The sequence below is a fragment of the Cynocephalus volans genome, chromosome 1 (assembly GCF_027409185.1).
Source record: "Cynocephalus volans isolate mCynVol1 chromosome 1, mCynVol1.pri, whole genome shotgun sequence".
In the NCBI taxonomy this organism is placed as follows: Eukaryota; Metazoa; Chordata; class Mammalia; order Dermoptera; family Cynocephalidae; genus Cynocephalus; species Cynocephalus volans.
In genome coordinates this window covers 233,143,342-233,157,756 of record NC_084460.1, presented here as the reverse complement: position 1 = coordinate 233,157,756, position 14,415 = coordinate 233,143,342, and the positions used below count along the sequence as shown (strand labels likewise).

General features: G+C 36.6%; 1 protein-coding gene across 2 annotated transcripts in view; it reads left to right on the top strand.

The window, feature by feature from the left end:
- Positions 1 to 14,415, top strand: part of GRB14 (growth factor receptor bound protein 14) — a 104,502-nt gene that overhangs the window by 73,529 nt on the left and 16,558 nt on the right. For both annotated transcript variants that reach the window (XM_063107198.1, XM_063107199.1), the window contains 3 exons: positions 6,819 to 6,940; positions 8,896 to 8,970; positions 12,154 to 12,291. In XM_063107198.1, coding sequence (XP_062963268.1) covers positions 6,819 to 6,940; positions 8,896 to 8,970; positions 12,154 to 12,291 — 335 coding nt within the window. The remainder of the gene's footprint in view (positions 1 to 6,818; positions 6,941 to 8,895; positions 8,971 to 12,153; positions 12,292 to 14,415) is intronic.

Below are 14,415 nucleotides of genomic sequence, written 5' to 3'. Positions count from 1 at the left end.
GTCTTAAGATCACTAGAATATTTTCCCGATTCTAGTAATTACATTATTTAAACATTTAGTATAATAGTTCTGTGAATTTTTCTGCAAATATTTTATCCCCTATTTTTCCTTTCTAGATTAGTATTCTGGCTTTTATTTGCGTGTAGACAACAAAACCCCTGACTAGGCTCCACTTCTTGGTAGCCACACATATTACATTACTGCTTCAGTTCCACATTTGTTGTAGCTGTTTAAATGCAGCTTGATTTTTCAACCCGCTTGGTTTTATTTCCTTTTTTGATGCTATCCACACTTAAATGATTTATGTTACTTTCATGGAAGGTTAAGATTGATATAATTTGAAATCTTGCCCATTACTGTCTTTTCCCGTACACTCAAAATGTGATGGTTTATTTCAGTTAATTAGCAAATATTTATTGAACACATTTCGAAATAGAAGAAATTGAGGCAATGGAAACATGAGAACTGCAGGAGCATGAGAGTGTGATTTTAGCTGATACAGAAATATGAACAGGTTATAAATGGACCCAGCAGAGGTGGCAGGGAATGCCCTCGGGTGGTAACTTCCCTGAGGTGGAGGCAGTGCTGTACAGGGAAAAGAGCATCGACTTGGGGTAAGACAGGAGGCTGCCAGCCCGAGCAGTTTGGCTACTCTTGAGCCCTCAGCTCCCATCTGTAAAATGGGCATATAACTTGCCCATTAGGTTATTATATTAATTTCATAAGGCTGCTGTGACAAATTATCACTGACTCAGTAGCTTAAACAACAGAAGTGAATTCTTGCACAGTTCTGGAGGGTCATGTTCCTTCTGGGGGTTCTACGGGGAATCTGTTTCTTGCCCCATCCAGCTTCTGGTGCTGCTTAGCATTCCTTGGCTTGTGGTTGTTTTACTTGAATCTCTGCCTCCATGGTCGCATTGCATTTTCCTCCTCTGTGTGTGCCAAATCTCTTTCTGCCTCTCCCTCGTGAGGATGCTTGTGATTGGATTTAGGGCCCAACCTGGTTAATCCAGGATATTCTCCCCATCTCAATATCCGTAATGACATCTGCAAAGGCTTTGCAGTATAAGGGAACAATTACAGCTTCCAGGGATTAGTTTAGGTCATTATTCAGCCTAATATAGATATTATAAGAATTAAATGCAATAATGAAACAGCTTTCAGATTAAGACATGAGGAGATGTAATTTGCTTTATTTCTGTAACTTGGATTAATTACTGACTCTAAGTCTCCTGCCTTCTTAACAGCAGTTTAATCTTCTATTATTTGTTTGCTCTCTGGCTTTTTCTCAGTCCTGTTGGGTCAATTAACCAATTCAGTTTCTGTCAGTGAGTTGCTTAGAGGTTTAAAATGTTCTCAGTTGAAGGGCCAGACCTACCTTCACTCCTCCAACACTTTGGTGGGGTATTTAAGTCTCAAGAGAGTATTTGTCTAACTCTTATCCAACTGTTATCTTGTCTTCTGGAAACTCTTGCTCCTTTCAATCCTATTTCCTGTACCAGAAAGCCCTCTAAGCTCATGGTCTTCTCTCTTTTTTTTTTTTTAATTTTATTTTGTCGATAGACGTTGTGGTTGATTATTGCTCCCCATCACCAAAACCTCCCTCCCTTCTCCCTCCCCCCCTCCCCCCCAACAATGTCCTTTCTGTTTGCTTGTCGTATCAACTTCAAGTAATTGTGGTTGTTATATCTTCTTCCCCCCCCCGTTTTTTTTTTTTTTTTTTGTGTGTGTGTGTGTGTGTGTGTGTGTGTGAATTTATATATTAATTTTTAGCTCCCACCAATAAGTGAGAACATGTGGTATTTCTCTTTCTGTGCCTGACTCGTTTCACTTAATATAATTCTCTCAAGGTCCATCCATGTTGTTGCAAATGGCAGTATTTCATTCGTTTTTATAGCTGAGTAGTATTCCATTGTGTAGATGTACCACATTTTCCGTATCCACTCATCTGATGATGGGCATTTGGGCTGGTTCCAACTCTAGGCTATTGTAAAGAGTGCTGCGATGAACATTGGGGAACAGGTATACCTTCGACTTGATGATTTCCATTCCTCTGGGTATATTCCCAACAGTGGGATAGCTGGGTCATATGGTATATCTATCATGCTCTTTCCTTAGCGTGTCCATGCTCCTTCTGGGGCACTTGGTATTGCAATGCCCTTCTCCCATTCTGGGATGCTGTGGACTTGATATCACACTCAGCTATTGTTTCTCCACCATGCTAGATGCAGGCCTTCTCTTTGAGGCTAGAGATTTCCTAAGGCTATGCTCTGGATTGAGCTGCATGACACCATTAAACTTATCTGGGGTCTTACCACCCGGAAAGGGTTCTAGTTTTGGAAGGGGGCAGGTTGGGGTCCCTCGGGATTTACACCATCTAGTTACTTTCTAGCTCCATCTTGGTCTCCACTCCATCCTGTCCTCCAATAACCCTTTAACTCTAGCTCCTTTCCCAGAGGGCAGAGGGTGTATCCCTGTATGAGGTAGTGAAGGATTGGCTAGACATGATTCTGCCTAAGTAACTGTATTTGCCAAAGAGTGATAAAGAATACTTTGAAGCTCAAAGACCAAGAAAATGCCTCTTTGCCATTTTTTCCTCTCTGTATGTTGAGGGAAGAACATATGCTGTTTCCTTAGCGGTAGAAAAAGGCAATGGGTACAAGGAAACACAGGCTGGCAAAGCAGACAAACAAGCATCTTGATGAATATCCTGAAATTTTCTCCCACTGCAGTTGCAAAGAACATAGGTAGAGTGCTGAGCACATAGTATGTTCATTAATGTGTATCTGTGTTTCATAGCTTGAAAATACCACCTGGGTTTGTATGAGAAATAGAGGTAAGGATAGAAGATTGTTAAGGGTGCAACTTTCTACTCGATATCTCAGTGATCACTGGATCTTCCCCAATTTGCTTCTCTTATTGTCTTCCTAGCTGATTAATGGTAATACAGTCCTTCCTAGTGCCTGGACCCAAAATGTTGGTGTCTGCCTTGAGTATTCTTTCTTTTTCAGTCCACATCCTATTTGTCAGCAAATCCTGTTGGCCTTATCTTCAAAATAGACCCAGATTCTGCCTTTTTTTTTTTTTTTTTTTTACCACATTGACTGCTACCACATCTAAGTCACATCATCTCTCCCTGGTTAACTGCAATAGCCTACTAGTCTTTGTGCTTTCAATCCTTAAGCCTTTTAAAATCAATTCTCCACTCAACAGTCAGTGTGATGCAGTTAAAACATGTCAGTCCATGTTATTCCTCTGTTCAAATGACTTCTCATATCTAACTCAGAGGAAAAGCCAGATCTTTACTATAGACTGCAGGGCTTTATACAGTCCCCCATCTCATCACCATTACTTCTCTAGCTTCTTCTCTCCTGCTGCCCTTCCTCTTGCTCACTCAAAAAGAAAGAGTATTCAAGAGTTCTTGGCCTGAGTACTAGGAAGGTTTGTGTTACTGTTAATGAACTAGGAAGAGTATAGAAGAAGCAAACTGGGGGAGATCCAGTGATCAATGAGGCATTGAGTGGGAAGTTGCACCTATGACAGTCTTTTATCCTTACCTGTGTCTACTTCTCATACACACCCAGCTGGTATTTTCAAGCTAATGAAAGGTAACCTCCTTTCTGTGCTTTAAATATTCCAGCCTTGCTCTCGTCTCAAGGGCTTTGTTCTTGCTTTTCCTCGAAATATCTGCTTTGCTCATGCCTCTTCCTCTTTGGGTCTTTGCTGAAGCATTACCTTCTCAATGAGGCCTTCCCGGTGAACTACTGGAAATGGATTCTTTCCCCCTTAGCTCTCAGTACTTTTTCCTTTCTCTCTGCTCTGTTTTTCCCTGTAGGGCTTATCGCCACCTTTTAAGATTTATATTTTATTTATTGTCTGTGTCTTCCTATTAGAATGAAACCTACATGAGGGCAGTTATATTTTTACTGTCTTGTCCACCACAAAATTTCCAGCCCCAAGATGAGTGTCTGGCACATTGTAGGCCTTCAATAAATATTTCTTGAGGGACTGATGAATGAATAAGTTATAACTGCCAGACTATATTGATTTATCTCATAACAAGTAGAGGCAGACAAATTTTTGAGCAGGGTCCACAATGATACAAATATTTTAGGAGGTTTGCTATGCTATGTGCAGGTTGGAGTAGAGGAATGAGAGACTAGATGTTTGGAGATTAGTTAAGAGGCTGTACAAGAAAAGATAAAGGTCTAGATTGGAGTAGTGACAGCGGGAATGGCCGGGGGAGGGGTTGTTGGTTGTGTGAGAGAAACTCGGAGGGAAAATCCCTGATATCTTGGGATATCAGGAATAAAGAGGTAGAGAAAGATGCAAATGTGAATTTTAAGTCTACATTTCTTTGAGAGACTGTGGCAAAAATGACACTAACAGTAATGGAGATAGGAGAAATTAGGAAGTAAAAGCTCTTTGATATGAGAAAAGGAAGATGACTTTGCTTTCTTTTTAAGTTTCTTTTTTAAAATAAAATGTACGTAACATAAAATTCACCATTTTAACCCTTTTATATGTACAGTTCAGTGGCATTATGTGCTTTCACATTGTTGTGCACCCATCACAACCATCCATCTCTTGAATGTTTTTATCTTCTTATACTGAAACTCAGTACAAATTAAACAGTAACTCCTTATTCCTCGGTGCCCCAAACCCAGAAACCACCATTCTACTTTCTGTTTCTATAAATTTGTCCATTCTAGGTACCTTATATAAGTGGACTCATACAGTATTCATCCCTTTGTGTCTGTCTTACTTTATTTAGCATAATGCTCAAGGCTCATCCATGTTGTAGCATGTGTCAGAATTCCCTTCCTTTTTAAAGCTGTATATTCCATTGTATATATACACCACTCTTGTGTATCTATGCATCCGTTGATGGGCATTAGGTTTCCACCCTCTGGCTATTGTGAATGATGCTGCTGTGAACATTGATGTACAAATATCTGTTTGAGTTCCTGCTCTCACTTCTTTTGGATAAATAGCTAGAAGTAGAATTGCTGGGTCATATGGTAATTTCATGTTTAATCTTTTGAGGAACTGTTGTACTTTGGTTTTAGAAAAAATGTGTTTGAGGTGGTGGAGAATCTGGTAGTTAGTTCTCGAGCATTGTGAGAGCAATTGTAGCCAGAGACTTCACTTCAAGGAACTGACCGATGTGAGAGTTGAGGAAGGGAGAATGAATTCATTTGGACAGAGAGAAAGAAAAGAGTTGAACTAAGGACTGAGTCCTAGGAGGAAGAAGGAGGTAGGGGAGCCAGTCAATGAGACAGAAAAGGAGCAATCAAAGTGAGGTATAGAACCCCAAGTGCTGGTACACACTTAGCTCAAACTCATCCATATTTATTGAGCATTCTTATGAGAACTTCCTTTCAGATGAATAAGCTTCAATTTAAGTATAACATTACTCTCTAGAGTTCAGGTGTTGAAGGTCGCAGACCACTAGAGAGCGTTGCATTTCTAAGACAGATACTTTTCAAAAAGGTTCTAGAAACATTAAAAAATCAGAGAATTTCTATATTCCTTATCTGGCTGTTCTCCATTTCCTGTTTTGCATTGGTGATTTCAGTTAATTTTTTTTAACCTTTTATTAATGTATGACAGATATGAAGAAAGGTGTACAAGCCATATTTGGACAACTCGATGAATTCTCAGATACTGTACATACCTGAGTAACCAGTACCCAGATCAAGAAAAAGAATATTTCCCTCATCCCAGTTGTTCCCCCATGCCTCGCTTACCCAACGTCTCTATCACCATAGATTAACTTTGCCTGTTTTGAATTTAAGTAACAAGAATCGTGCATTATGTACTATTTATGTCTGACTTCTTTTATTTGATATTATGTTTGTGAACTTCATCCACACTGTTGTGGGTTGCTGTAGTATACATTCCACTGTGTGCTTTTACATGATTTGTTTATTCACTTTCACATGGATAGGCATTTGGGTAGTTTCCACTCTGGAGCTATTGTGAATAGTACTGCTCTGAATTATCATAGTTTCTTATTAAAATAGGAATATGGATGTTATGTTCATAATTTAAAGTTGCCATTGCTTACTTTTTTTTAAGTGCCTTTTCTACTAAGTGCTTTCCCACCCTACCTGATTATCTTCTTTGTTAAGGCAAAATATATTTTCCTTAATATTAGTTTTGGAAGTATAAAGTGCCACAGGAATTGGGCTTCTTAAAAACTGTATCTGCTTGCATTAAAACTTTCCTTTAATTTTTCTCAACTATTCAGATTACGTGTCTTAAATGCATATTGAACTTGTCAAAATTCTTCATCTCTTAATGAGGTAAATTGTTCAACCTTGAAACAAATATTTTAATTTTGGCACCATGATGAATTGGAGAAAGAGAATAGCTCCCATATACTTAATGCAGATTTGTTATGAAACTGATATTATAATTTATATAGCAATAAAAGGAGATTGAGAATTAGCAAAAAGTGCATTGTGTTATTTTATGTAATTTTTCTTTTCAGATGACAGTCTGCTTTGGTATAAAAATTGACATTAATAATTCAAAATTGATGAGAAATTTTATTAATCTGGCTATTTTAGGCTTGAGTTGAAATTTGCTATTTTTAGTACATATACATATATAATATATTTTATTTGTATGGATTTATATATTTGTGTGTGTATGTATATATACACACAAGAAAGTATGTCAAAAAGTTCATGAAAAAATAGAATTAAAACATAATGTGAATCTTTCCAAGAACTTTTTGAAGTATCCTCCTACATATATTTGTCTGTCTATCTATCTATCTGTTGACATACTCAATGAAACATTCTTTACAGAAAGAACAATAGAAGACCATGAGCTGGTGATTGAAGTGCTAACTAACTGGGGAATGGAAGAAGAAAATAAGCTATACTTTAGAAAAAATTATGCCAAATATGAATTCTTTAAAAACCCAGCGGTAAGTGAGATCCACATTAATAGTTATGAAAAATAAATGAGTCGGTTAAATTTTATGCAAATAAGAGAGTCAGTATAAATTAAATCAGTTCCATTTCTTAAATTGTAGTAAGGATTCTGATCATTTAAAATTATACTCACATTTCTTCTTATTCCAACAATGATTAGTTAACATTATATGCAGACGTTCAGATACACAGGTGACACACTTTTTTAGTCATATTGGCAAAATCTGAATTGAAACAAATTTGGTTATTTAAGTTGAAAGACTAAGAAACCTAGTTTTTAGGAACCATTGTTTCTTTTTCTTGCCTTTTAGAAAAATAAAACAAAATAATTATACATTTCATTTGAAAAATGAATTATTACCGGTCCTGGGGCAGATTAAAAAATATTATAGTTTAACACTTTTAACAGAATTTAGGAAATTTAAATAAGAAACTTTCTAAAGTAAAAACAAATTGATGATTGTTGGGAGTGTTGTAACTTAGCCAGAAATTTAAAATTCACATGAATCTGGCTATTCCAAATTACTTTGTTTTCAGTGCAATAATTTCTGAGCTAACTAGAAATAAGATTACACTGTTTTTTTAAACAGTGTATTATCTAGTAAATACTATTTCCATTGTAGTTCTCTTGAAAAGAAAAAAAAATGTATGTCACATTCTAATGAAGACTAGGGATCTAGAGAAGTCAGAATAGCCTCTGGGCTCATTATTTTAAATTGTTTTTGTCTCTGCAGCTGTAGTATATTTTTACACTAAGTTTTGGATAATTGGATTGAAATGATCCTTTGTGAAAAATATATGATACACGCCATAATAGAATATTTTCAAACCCTGAAAGACCTCTTACATTCTCTTTTATTTTAACTTATTAATAGAAACATAATAGGATGGTCTTTGACAATGAAAATAAGAGTTCTAATAAAAATTAAATGGAATTAGAATTTGAAGGGAAAGTGCTTTCTTGTGAATCTTTATTAAAAGCAAGAATTTAAAAGTCATGTTTAAAGAAATATGGCTTAGTGCTTGTTTTTGGTTTTATTTATTTTCTATTTAAAAACCTGGACATTCATTTTGTAGACCTAGAGCAGTGGTTCTCAATTGCAGAGTGATTTGACAATGTCTGAAGACATTTTCGGTTGTCACAACTAAGAGAGGGGCAGGAGGGCTGCTGCTGGTGGCTAGATGCTAGGAATGCTGCTAAATATCCTATAATGCACAGGGCAGCCCCCACAGCACAGAATTATTAGCACAATGTGAGTAGAACTGCTGTTAAAAAACCCTGTCCTAGAGGACATATAGTAGATATATTTTCCAAAATTGTCGGATCATAAATTTTACCTAGGGAAGAGTGCTTATTAAATGCACAGAATCCAGGATCTTCCCAGACCTCCTAAGTCAGAAACTCCAGTACTGAGGCCTGTGAATTCCTATTTTAAACAACTGCTCTGGGTGAATGTTATGATTCAACAAGTTTGGAAAAACAGTAGCTGGAAAGGACTGGACTTTTAGTTTCCCAGCCCAGTTTAAGTTCTGGTTCCTCTATGTTGCAGGCTATGACCTTGGGCATACCCTTTACTTCTATGATTCTTAACTTTGTAAAATGAGGTTGATAGTCCTTGAGTAACTGGCAGCAGAATGGTTGCCAGACTCAGGGAAGAGATTGGGAGCAAAGGCATTGTCAACTTGAGGGCAGTGTTTTATAACCCCTGGTGTGTTGTTCTCTTTACATCAGATCATCTGGGAGTGTTTGCTTATCTTTGGGCCCGTCTTTAGACATTTGCATTAAGATGCCTGAGGTAGTGTCCAGAGACTGGCATTTTCAAAAGTACTTTGGGTAAATTTTAGAAACACTGGTTTAAAGAACTTTCACTTGAGATTACTATATTGGTCATAATTGAATCTTTTCCAGCATGGTTTTGGGATAATTTAACCTCTATCTTTTTGTCAGTATTTTTTTCCAGAACATATGGTGTCTTTTGCAACTGAAACGAATGGTGAAATATCTCCCACACAGATTTTGCAGGTAAAATATATTTTCATTAAAATATGTAAGTAATAATATAATAAAGGAAAACTTTGAGGTCCTTATTTATGCATGCCCAGATTTTGAAATGTTATGCATTGAATGATTAATTTTTGCTGGAGGTAAAACTAAAAAAAGAAAAATAAATGAAATCTGGTTAAAGAATGCCATAGAATCAATAAAGCCCCCTAACAATGCAGTATTCTTTTTCCCAGTTTTTTCCAACTGTCAAAGGATTTTAAACATTTAAAAATGTGTATCACGAAAGGAAGCTTGCAGAGTTTTGCTTTGTGATGTGTATAAAGATTCTGTTAGTATTTTGAAAAATCAAAATATCCAGTAAATTGCAGACATTTTGGCAACAGATACTTAGTATTAGCTTTCATAATAAACACCCTCAATTCTATCTGTGGTAAAATATTTAGTAATTAAATGAAAAGAAAATAACATGTATAATATGTCTGTTTCATACACTAACATTGGTAAGAGCTGTGATGGAAATCCTTGCATAGAATTGTGAAATAAATATTCTTGGTTGGTTGGGTTTTCTTTTTTTTTCTTTTTCCTGGGTGGGAGGCTGGCCAGTTAAGAAATCAGGAATCCGAATCTGTGACCTTGATGTTATACGGCTGTGCTCTAACCAACTGAGATAACCGACCACATCTAATTAAAAATATCCTCAGTTTTGTGTCTACTGGGCTCATTTCTTCAAACTGGCAGTGACTTGAGATGGTCATTCTCTAAGACATTGTCATTATAATAAATGAATGATTTCTATTATTTTATTTTTGCTAGATTAGTAGATTTTACATGAGAAGCCCTGCAGTTGTTTATCACAGGTTTATGTTGAGCAACGTCTTTATAACAGTTTCTGTTTGAGCTAAGCCCTGGCCATCTCCAAACCCATTCAATATTCTTTAATCTTTAATGAAGATGACTTTTCATATTTCCAATGTAGCTATGACTAAATTTATTACGTAGATATATCTATCACAGATGTGTTTTCTATGGGCTTTTTAATAGGTTATATTTCATTGCCATGCTTCAGAATAGTTTAGAAATATTAGTCCCAAGAGATTTTTCTAAAAGCTGTTCCTATGCTGCTGGGTTTTCACAGACACCTCATCAGAATGTTGTGGTAAATGGTGGCAGCAGGTGTGCCCCAGGTCCCCTGGATCTCAGCCCTCTGAACGCTTCACCACTATATTGTGGCACAATGGTGGGGTGGAGTTTTTCTTCTGACTCTTTCCCAAATCTTCCTATAACATAGTTATGTTGCTTTAATGTTAAATTATAAAAACAAGAGAAATCACAGGCTTTGGAATCAGATAGTCCTGTGTGTGCCCCTGACCTCTTCTCTCTACTGAGGCAATGTCTCCACTTTTTAAAAGGTTTCTTCTTTTTCTAATGTGACCTCTATGACTCCCTTTTTAAAATTTAATTGGTTTAGTTTAATAACTTGGAAAGCACTCAAACTAAAAAAAACCTACTTGCCTGTTTTGCATGTCAATTAATTAATATCTCTGGCTCATTAAATTAAAAATGTTTTTATGTTACATTGTTTTAGTAATAATTTCTCTTTTATTTTTTTCCAATTTGCATTTGTTTATTCATAGGGATTTTTATTTTCTTCCTTTAATGAGACACGAATGCATTTTCACTGTCTGGTTAAGTCATTATTGTTTCCCTGATCAACACATGTCCACTGTCACAGCTCATTTTTACAGTGTAACAAACCATTCCAAACCTTAATGCCTTAAAGTACCTCAGTCATATTTTGCCATCAATTTTGTACGGCAGGAATTTGGGAAGAGTTCAGCTGGTGGATCATCTCTGAGACACATTGACTAAGATGGCTTTTCCACTACCTGTGCCTTGATTCTACTTGGCCTTTCTTTCTCTCTCTCTCCTCCTGGTGTCCCATCCAATAGGGCTTTCCCAGTTGCACTGAGCTTTTCACCCATGGTGGTCTCAGGGTAGTCACATTTCTTATGTGACAACTGGCTTCCAATAGCCAAGTTGTGGAAGCCACAAGGCTGGTTAAGGACTACATCTTGCACTAGCAGAGTGTGGCTTCCACCATATTCTATTGATCAAAGCAGTGACTTGCTGGCCCAGATTCAAGGAGGTGGAGAAATAGACCCTACCTCTTCATGGTTCATTGGCAAGATTACATTGCAGAGGAGTATGTGAGATGGAAGCTCTTGCTGCAGTTCTCTTTGGAAAACACATCCTGCCATACCCACTTGCCACTGAGAACCATAGAAGACAAAGAGGAGTTGTCTGCATTACTCTCAGCAAGGAAGTGAACTTGGCTCAACTTCTTGCTTAATGCAATCATTGAAGTCAGGATTATGGTTGTATTAGTCTGTTTCTGTTGCTTATAACAAAATACTTCGAACTGGGTGATTTATAAAAAAAAAAAAAAAAATGAAATCTATTGCTTACAGTTTCTGAGGCTGGGGAGTCCAAAGTCCATCTGGTGGTGGTGACAGTGACCCAAGAGTCTCACATTCAAGATGGTGGAAGCACAGAGAGCAGAGAGAGAGAAAGACAGACTCTCCTCTTTTAAAGCCTTCAGAACCATGCCCTTACCACTATTACTAATCCATTCACTATTGCATGGTCCTACAATCCAATCACCTCTTCAAGGCTCCACCTTTCAATTACCATAATAGGATTTCCCATCCTCTTGACAGTCACAGTAGGGGCTAAGTTTCTAATACATAAAACTTGGGGGACACAATTCAAGCTCCAGTGAGGTTTACAGGGGCATAATTCAATCCACTACCGTGGTCTTACTTATACCATAATGAAGTTGTTAGGTAAACCTGTAATCTCAGGGTAGACTATGGAAAAGAAAGAAAAGTATCAGGACTTAACTCTGTAGATGACATCCAACTTTTCAAAAGGATTCAAATAGCTTATAATCTTGGTAGTTGGCTAAGTACTGATCACTTAGAATGTTTATTTTGTGAACATATTTTCATTTGGAACTTGTATCAGGGTTTTGAAAGACTCTCTGACTTATTTTCCATTGTATATGTATTGTGATTTCTGTAATAGTATATGAATGGTATTGATGTTGTTGATTTTACATGTTTAAATCCTTAACATGATTAGTGTAAGGCTACAATGTCATTGATTCAATAATAGTATGAGACTGTCTAATTTTTCCTCCAGATGTTTCTGAGTTCAAGCACATATCCTGAAATCCATGGCTTCTTACATGCAAAAGAACAAGGAAAGAAGTCATGGAAAAAAATTTACTTCTTTCTAAGAAGATCTGGTTTATATTTTTCTACTAAAGGGACATCAAAGGTAAATTGAAGTATTAGTGATGTGTTATATTAGCTGTAAATAAAAATAGGCTTTACTTTGCTGTATTTATTACTTTACTGCTTGATGTCAAAAGTTGGCATATTTTTGGATCCTAAATATTTGCCATTATTTGTTTAAAAATTAACTATTCAGCTTTATTTCACAGTAGTTTCAACATTTATCTGTGATGGAATCTGGATGCTCTTATTTCAGTACTGCACATATTGCTCATTTTTCCCCACCCTGAATTTACTTCTTTCTCCTTATCCTAGGCCTCAGATTTTGAGGCCCAACATAGTTTATACCTTTTTTTTTAACCCCGGGTCATACCACTGATCTTTCTCACTCTGAACTTCTGTTGATCGACATCAACAGAACAGCTAGTAACACTCAGCTGAGTCCTTTATTGCTCATTTCATTATTTTGTGTGTGTTATTTTGTCTCCTTACCTAGTTTGTAAATTCCTAGGAGAAATTATGATGTTATGATTATGGATAGATGGATGTGTTTATCTGTGTGCTTGTGTATGTAAACTTATGCAGTTTATACAGTTATATAGATATACACACGCAGATGTTGATACAGATATAATCACTTAAACATACATGTATATATCATAGTGCTCAGCACTTACATAGTCTATGTTTCTATGTGTCTAGTGTAAGTCTACTATGCTATACAGTCTATGGTTTATATGTGTTGACATTTTATGCCATGCTTTGATATCATTCAAGTAAAAATACTTTTGAGAGTTTTCATGAGAGGGTATTATTCTATTTTCACACATCTGTTGTTGTCATCTCCCGCCTTGTATATATATGTGCATGCTTAGATTTTGCTAACCATGCCAACTCAGCCTTTAGTCTTATAGTGCCGTAAACCTTGATATGTCTGCAGTAGTGGAATAAAAATCAATCAAGAAATTCATCATGCTTCTTACTGCCTTCCAGTGTTACTCAAGCTGCCTTTTACTCACATTCAAATGACTGAGCTGTACCAAGGTATTTCAAAAAGTTCATGGAAAAATAGAATTAAAATATAATAAGAACCTTTCTATGAACTTTTTGAAGTACCCTTGTATTGACGTCTACAGTATCAGTAGACAGGAATGGTTTTATTTCATTATCGTAGAAGTCAGACATTTTTACTAAGAAATCAGTTTCTATGAAGGAATCAAGTTTTAAAAGCCATGGCAATAAGAGTAACTTTTTCCTTCCTCTTCCCTTGTTCCAAGAACATGACGCTGAGTCTTTTTAATTTTTTTTTAAACAATTTTCTTTTCTGTCTTATTCTACAATAAAGTTAGGAACTCTTTAGATTAACGCGCTTAAGATCAGTGACATACAGAGAGCCTCTTGTTGTACCAGTCATCAGAGATGGAGTAGCATATCCGTAAACGACGATGAAATTTCTTTGGATTTGAATAGCATTGCTCATATTGCTGAATGTTCTGTGGGGTCTTTTTCTCAAATTTGAGTGCATATGAGTCACCTGGGATCTTGTTAATATGCAGGTATTGATTCAGTAGGTCTGGAGTGGGCCCTGAAATTTTGCATTTCTAACAAGCTCTCAGGTGGTGCTGATGCTGCTGGTTTGAGACCACACTACTAGTAGCAAGGTTTGGAGAACAAATGCATTTCGGTCAGTTTTGATTATACTTTCAGTCTCAGAATTAAGCACTTCTCAAAGTTATTAACCTATCACAGAATAATATGACCCAGTGATTTCCCATGACCAGCTCTAAATCTCATTGATTTCCTAGAGAAGAAATAGCTGGTCATGATTACACTTTGCTTTGAAAATCAGACACATTCCACTGCTAGATAATTTTCCTGAACTTATCTGTACAGGCTTCTTCTTTCTGTAAATCAAGATAGTCATGCAGTCTCCCTCACTGCCTCCTCTGGTGTGTTATGCAGTTCGCAAATGTGAGGGATGATTGTATCTGAATGAAGCAGGAATCATATCTTTCTCCTTGTTCTTTTCTAACTGCTATGGAAATGCAAACCAACCTTCTTCCTCTTGTTGAGCTATTATTTGAAATCTGGATAAGGAAATCATTTCCAAAACTTTTCACAAACTTTTTTTCGGGGGGCAGCTGGCCAGTATGAGGAACTGACCCTT